Source organism: Monopterus albus, unplaced genomic scaffold, assembly GCF_001952655.1.
Source record: "Monopterus albus unplaced genomic scaffold, M_albus_1.0 scaffold87.1, whole genome shotgun sequence".
NCBI classification, from domain to species: Eukaryota; Metazoa; Chordata; class Actinopteri; order Synbranchiformes; family Synbranchidae; genus Monopterus; species Monopterus albus.
Window position 1 is genome coordinate 1,706,539 of NW_018127967.1, and position 7,391 is coordinate 1,713,929.

The window sequence follows — 7,391 nt, forward strand, 5'->3', positions numbered from 1 at the left end:
GCACTTTACACAGTAAGGTCTAGGCCTAACCATATTATGGAGAAAAACCCAACAAATCCTCCTTGAGCAAGCACTTGGTGATAATGAACTGCCTCTGCTCGCAGTGAGTCCGTCAGTCTCCAGCCTGGATTAGCTTATTTGTCTGTGCCATAAACCTCAGTTGTTGTTCAAAAATGATCAAAAACGTATCAGAGAAACACACCACTGCAGTGTTAACAAACCAGGGATACCTGCTACTTCTGGACCACCAATGCACCAACTATATTTTTGTTTGTATAAAAATAAATCCAATCTAATGGCTGACATTCTGTAATAAATTCAGATTCAATCAGTTCTGACAGAGCCTGCTGTTACCACTAATACTAGCAGTAATGGCTACACAAGACCCTGTCCTGTAATAGGTGAGGCAGTGAGGCCTCAAGCCTCTGCATCTCTTTCCATGTTAAGAGTCCGCATCCCCCTTCTCCAGTAATTTGGTGGCGGTGATTTCACTGAATGAAGGTCTGAATGCTCCACACTGCCAGGAACATAACACCTGTAATACAGTGGTTCATTGTCTGGCTATCACACCTCAACAAGTCTGAGGTGACAGATTCAGTGATGTGTTGACAAATTGTTTGATCAAATATTTTATGGTTTCAATTCCAAAACTATTCTACACTTGAAAATGTTATTTAAGCACAGCTATTTAATGAACACTGATGCAATGAGCCATTGAATAGGTTATTATTTGTTCACTGAAAAAAACAGTGCTTTAAACAGAGTATGTCTGTCCCACAGAGAAACTACATCAGTTTATGTACTAGTTTGGTTTCTCCAGATTAAAAGAAGTCGAGAAAAGTCAGATACACACAAAAGAAAAACATTAAATTAAAATGATTTGTCTAATTTCTCTTTTGAAATTTTTAATACAGGCATTATAAAATGGGGGGGCGACACAATGCTCTTCTGAGCAGACAGACAATATATAACCAAGGTATGACAATGCTGGGAAAGGACGCTCCTGCAGTATGACATCACATCATTTAATAACATGGGCCATTTTAAATGTGATGGGAAGTGTTGTTTGTAGCTTCTTAATAACAGAAGAATGTTTTCCACTTTGCTTGCTGTATGTACATTTCAATGGATCGCGTCATGAAGGAAAGATATTGGACATGTTTTCAGAATAAAACTAAATAAAATGTGTCCCAATGCTCAGGAGCTGCGTGTTTCCCCCCGGCTCTGTCTTCTTGTTCAGCTTGACGGGAGTTTGTCCTCTGTGTTTCTAACGCACCTGAAGATCGGCACAGAGTGGATTTATCGAGATTGATCACACGCACAGTATCGGTATGCAAATAAAGATAATGAGAAGATAAACATTTACTTGTTTGGTGACACATTATCCTGTTTTAGTGAGACAGTTTTAAGTGGCCCTGCTCTACTTTCTAATAGACTCCTCCTCTTCGCCGTGCCATCTAAATACTCCCTCCCGGTAGCCTATCTAACTTCATCCAAAAGACACACACGCACACACGGAGACACACAAATACACGGAATGAGGGTGAGAGAGAGAGAGAGAGAGAGATCGATTGCAATCTAGTCAGCAATGAATTGTTACTGGTGGTCAATCACTGCTGCTTTTTGTACATCACCGTGCCCCGGATGGGTTCAGGTCGTGTCTCGTTGTGCGTCACTCTGGGCAAGTGGCTCGGAGAGGTGGCGGTTGTTGTGGAAGTCAGAAGTGTCCCTGCAGCTTTCAGCTCAGCGGTCAACATGCGGCTGCAAAGGCACCTGTGATCCGAGCAGCGATTGTCTTTATTGTACTGTCATCCCTCTTTGTATAACTCCACCACCGTCTGTTATCTTGGAATCGCCTTTGTCTAAATTACCACAGTCAGGTGTGACCCGCGTCGCCATGACCTCTGAGGACGACTCCAAATGCCCAGTGGTGCTGGAGGAATGGAGGCGCAGGTCGCTGGATCAGCTCCCGCCGCCGGTCAACTCCGCAAAGCCACTGACTCCTTTCAGCATCGAGGACATCCTCAACAAGCCGTACGTGAGAAGAACCTCCTCCTTCAGCGGGGCGGCACACTTCTTGTCTCCTGCTGATAAGCTGCCCTCGGTGGGTCACAGCCTGTCCGACCGTGCGCTGTTTGGTCAGACCTCCCCACTCAGCGCGCTGGAGGAGCTGGCCAGCAAAACTTTCAAGGGCCTAGAGGTCAGCGTCCTGCAGGCTGCTGAGGGTAAACCGCCGCGTTTCTTCCAGTGGTTGTTGTGTTTTTATGAGAAGAATAAACACAGTCACCATTTGTTCTCGTAGCTGTTGCAACACCAGTAGCCTCTTTTCTGGAGACTGGTTTTAAAATCGAAAGTTGGATTTTAGCCTGTTTTAATCAATTTAATTGGGAGTTTTTTAATTAATTATTTATGATTCCAGAAATTTTCTGCGACGTGTTTCGTTAAAAAATCGAAACTAGTGGTTATTATTTTTTAATGTGATCTGTTTTTCATGTAGTAAACAAAAGAGATGAAAGATGTTATGTTATCATAGTATAAACCTACAATAGTCTTCAGTTGAAAGCCCGAAAGACCCTGTACAGCTTTTATACAAATTAAACCATTATTTTAAATCATTTTCAAATCCAGTTTTCACTCTTGATTTATTCACACAGACAAACATTATTTTTACATGATGTTTTGGTGACTACTAACTCTCTGGTTGTGGGAACCTGTAGCCGTATTCTCAGGCTAAGCCCCTCGGATCGAAATTATTTTAATAAATGATAACTAACAATGGAGGGAAAGGATATAAATTGTTTCACTGCGAGGAATCAAGAATTCAGTTCAAACGATTTCCAGTAACCTAGAAGAGAGATTTCTTTTATTTTAGCCTGAATAAAATCCAAACATTTGCCAGTGATTCTGCTTTGGTAGAATTGTTACTGGAGTGGTTCTAATGCTTTGTGCCTCATGGGCTTCATTAGTTTTTACTAACAGGTTTAGTAATTTGAATTGCTAAATGACATGAATCGACATCGCCCATGCTCAGATATTATTTTTGCACCTCGTGTGATTAAGTCATTCATCTTTTTCTTCTAGGCCGAGACGGTCTGACGCTTTTCGGCCAGAGGAACACCCCTAAAAAGCGGCGGAAATCTCGCACGGCTTTTACCAACCACCAAATATACGAGCTGGAGAAGCGTTTCCTGTACCAGAAGTATCTGAGTCCGGCAGACCGGGACCAGATCGCCCAGCAACTCGGTCTGACCAACGGGCAGGTCATCACCTGGTTTCAGAACCGACGGGCAAAACTCAAGAGGGACCTAGAGGAGATGAAAGCGGACGTGGAGTCAGCCAAGGCCACGGGCGCTGTGGCCTTTGAGAAGCTTTCCAAGTTGGCCGAGCTAGAGAGGTGCGCGGCCGGAGGTATGGGAGTGGGGGAAGTGTCCGCGCCAGGCCACACCAAGCCTGACCCGGCCTCCTCCGGGTCCCCGCACAACACCACTGAGAGCCTCGACCTCAGCCTGCCGTCCATGCCTTCCCCCGCGTCCACGAGGTACACGGGCCGTCTGTGCAGCAAGTTTTGCTCAGAGGACGACGATGAGGAGATCGATGTGGATGATTGAAGTCAGCCCCAGTGGTCACCAAGACAGCTGTGTGGAGTGCCAAATAACGCGATGCTTGCAGACAAACCCGAGGGTTAAGACGACTGCCCCTCATGCATGGGCATAAAGTGATGCGGCGAAACTTCACAAAGAACAGTCCCAGTGCTTTGATTTGACAGAAGCCAGAGGCTAAAAACGATGTGCGCACTCAGAAAAACTTGTGAAACGTGCACATGCAAAATGATAAAGAGAGAGAAACGGAAAACCAGCGGTCGGTGGGTTATTCTTGTTACTGTTCCGCATGTTTCATTTGCTTTGACTGTAGCTTCTAAACTGTAGAAGCTCGTACGATTGTGTTTTTGATATAGGCCTATTAATTATTCTGAAATGATAATCACTCAGAAAACGTGTAATAGCTTGTAATAAATAAAGATTTAATATATTTACGATGTTTTGTACACACTTTAAGTGCCTTCAGAACGCACATTACAACTTGTACAAATTCTAAAATAAAATAAGCTATCAATATAAAATCAAATGTTGTCAGATAAGCTACTGTTAAGTCTTTGACGCGTCCACCTATCGAATACAACTATTTCTGTTACAGTTTCCACGTTTGAGGTTTTGTATGTTTGGGAGGAGTGTGGCGGATAAAGAGGTTTAGAACTTGTTTTATTCTGACCTTAAGCGTGGACCTTCATATTTCTCTGTGAGAAATACAATCTGCAGCGAGGAAGAGGCACTGGAGAGAAGGAGTCGCAGAGAGAGGGAGGGGGAGAGAGAGACAGAGAGATAGAGAGACTCCTGGGGCCGCGTCTCCACAGGGCGCAGTACTGACACAGCGTGTCTCTGGCACAAAGGCGGAGAGTTTCAGAGACCGTATGGTGTAAGGACATTCCTGTTAATTACGAGTCGTCACTATGATTGATTAACTTAACCCTTCTTTCCAACGACGTAACCTCCTTTTTGTTCTACATAATTCAGACAACCTTGTCAGTCTGGGGCCTGCTGGAATAAAACACGGTCATGAATGTGAATGGAGTTTGGTGGGCCGATCGGAGCTTTGTGTCGGTGCGGGAGCCGTGAAATAATTAACTAGGAGGTTACAAAGCTCTTCAACACCTACAAAGGTTTGCTTCTGTAGTCCGCAGCTGTTTAGAAGTTGGCAACACACACACACACACACACATATATATATGTATATATATATAACCATATACATACATACAGTATATACATATATTGTATGTATGTGTGTGTATATATGTATACTGTATATGGTGACCTAGTGCAGCTGTGCAATTATTTGAGAAAAGCTTTAAAAACACAGATTTTATTCTAATTCCTGTAAAACTCCCATAGTTATTTTGGTCATTTCTGTTGTCTGTACATGTTTTCTTTTAATAGCTCAGTTCCTAGTTTGGGGGAAATGTGCATTGCATGATATTCAGCATTGTTCAGTCCATGTGAATTTAATGTTGAATTTGTGAAACAATGCTTTATTTTTGTATAGCTTTTTAGACTACTCTTTAATATTTCCCTTAAAGAATATAAACACGAGGCTATAAATCATAATAATGACCCATTGATCCGCTTATGTTTTAAAATAGCTACATTCTTATCACTCTCCCCAAGGACCAGATACTTTCCTTCGTTTTTTAATCCAGCCTACTACCGTGTGTAGGCTACACAGGCCGTGTAGACTGTAATACTGTGTGTGGGATAACAACATTCTGACTATTTTAGTTTTTGGGGGCCATATGGTGGGAAATGTGAGGGTAACTTGAAACTTTCCAGGTTCCTACATAGAATTACATTCATTTCCGGGAGAAGAACCCTAACCAAAGCTGAATGTTGTTTTATCCTTACACCTATAGTCATTTTTTGTGAAATTAGATGATTTACTCCCCACAACCTGGGCAAGTCCCCACCAAGATAGTGTGCTCCTGGTTCTCGTACCTCACAAGTATAGAAAAACAAACCCACGCACACATACAGACAGAGAGGAGGAGGAGGCGAGAGAGAGAGAGAGAGAGAGAGAGGAATCATTTATTCAATCAGCCAGAAAATTGAAGTTTGATACAGGCCTAATTAAACACCTGCCCCCCCTCCCCCTTTTTCCTGCCGGACCTCTAAACGACTGGCTGCTACCATCTGGGACCTGTCTACACAATATCAAATATATTTATAGCCTACACAAGCAAACTATTCATAATCGTTATGACACTGTAATAAAGCTCCAGCACATTATTATAATTTGCATCAATAATTATAGTTTTCTTTATGTAAATTAATAAATATTATTGATTACTATGTATTGTTAGTCCTGTCATCAGTATTAGTAGAAACAAATGGTATGTTAATCATTGTCTTTTTTGCAGATAATTACTGTTTTATAGTTTTATATCACACTAAAAATAATGACAGCTGTTTTGTGCTGTACTGAATTTTCTGCAGCTCTGATGTAGTGTGTGTCATGCAGGCATCTGTGCTGTACTGTTTCTGTGCGTCAAGACAGGAGCTGAAGAAATGAGCTGCCTCGGCCTGAGGGCACAGCTTGATTGATCACTAAATAGGGTGGATTTGAACGTGTTAGTTATAACGTTCCTGTAGAGCCCCTTAACACTTCAAACTTCAATTTTACAGGCTATTGAACTAAGCGTGTCCCTGACAAAATTGATATATGTATTAATTTATTTTAAGCGGTGATTAATTACCATCCACAAAGAGAATTATCTCAGACCTTCACCCTCCCTACTTCTAAATTTGCATATTAATAAAATTGTAGTTGATAATTCAGATGAACAAATGGATTTAGCAGTGCTGGAAGGTCTGACTCGTTCTATCTCTGGTTCCACATATACACACATCATTTTGCCCTCTCTCTCTGGGGCCTATGGCTTCCCTCTCTGTGGCTGCTAAGCTGCTTGTCGAGTGTATTAAAACCAGAGATGCAGAACGAGCATGTCTGGCTATTTGGCAAAAACAGAAATTGCCTGTCCACTTTTATGATGTGTTCATGCTGAGCAGGCTCTTCTTAATGTGGCCTGTCAGAGTGGCCCTGGATTTATAGAGGGCCAGGAGGGAGCTATAATGTCTATGCAGGTGTGCGTGTGTGTGTGTGTGTGTGTGTGTTGATTAGGCCTATGTAAGTACAGTAGTCTCTTGTGGGAATCACCTGTCTGTAGATCCACATGTTTTGATGACTGGAAGTGAATGCTTACAATACTGTAGCGTTGGAGGCAGAGAGACATTTGGTGGGGTCCCCCAGAATGCCTGAGGGGAAAGCACCTCGTGGGATCCCCCATAATGCCCCTCTGGGCAGGCTGTATATAGGTCAAGGTCAAAGTGTTTATTTGTCATATGCACAGTTAAGAAACATGTTTCCCTGTACAATGAAATTCTTACTTTGCCGTCCACATGAATGCCACACAATACAAATGAAATATAAATTAGATGAGCAATAATAAATCTAAATAGGCATTAACAGAAATCTAAGGCACTTTAAAGCAGCAAGTGAAAGAAGCACACTAAAAATGCAACAAAAACACAACATAATGCAGAGAGAATATGTTTTTCAGTCTAGAGGTCCTGCATTTCACACTTCTGAGCCTCCGACCGGAGAGTAGGGGTATAAACAGTCCGTGCTGGGGATGGGTAGGGTCCTTGAGGATGGAGGCAGCTTTCCTGCAGTGGAGTCGTGGTGATCTTCTCCACAATCTTTACCACTCTCTTGCGGTCCATAGCAGTTGTGCTGCCATACCAGACAGTGATGCAGCTGGTCAAGATGCTCTTGACGATGCA

The 7,391-nt window shown here is 42.6% G+C and overlaps 1 protein-coding gene across 1 annotated transcript; it reads left to right on the forward strand.

Moving 5' to 3' along the window:
• The first annotated feature begins 1,593 nt into the window (after window positions 1-1,593).
• LOC109964323 (transcription factor LBX1-like) lies at window positions 1,594-3,973 on the forward strand. The gene is made up of 2 exons (XM_020607534.1): window positions 1,594-2,225; window positions 3,082-3,973. The coding sequence occupies exons 1-2, from the start codon at window positions 1,898-1,900 to the stop codon at window positions 3,606-3,608; spliced, it is 855 nt and encodes a 284-aa protein (XP_020463190.1). The 5' UTR covers window positions 1,594-1,897; the 3' UTR covers window positions 3,609-3,973.
• The last annotated feature ends 3,418 nt before the right edge of the window (window positions 3,974-7,391 follow it).

Coding starts and splice junctions, on each gene's coding strand:
- LOC109964323 (XM_020607534.1), top strand. CDS start 1,898: ATGACCTCTGAGGACGACTCCAAATGCCCAGTGGTGCTGGAGGAATGG. Junction 2,226..3,081: donor CGTCCTGCAGGCTGCTGAGG/GTAAACCGCCGC, acceptor TTTTTCTTCTAG/GCCGAGACGGTCTGACGCTT.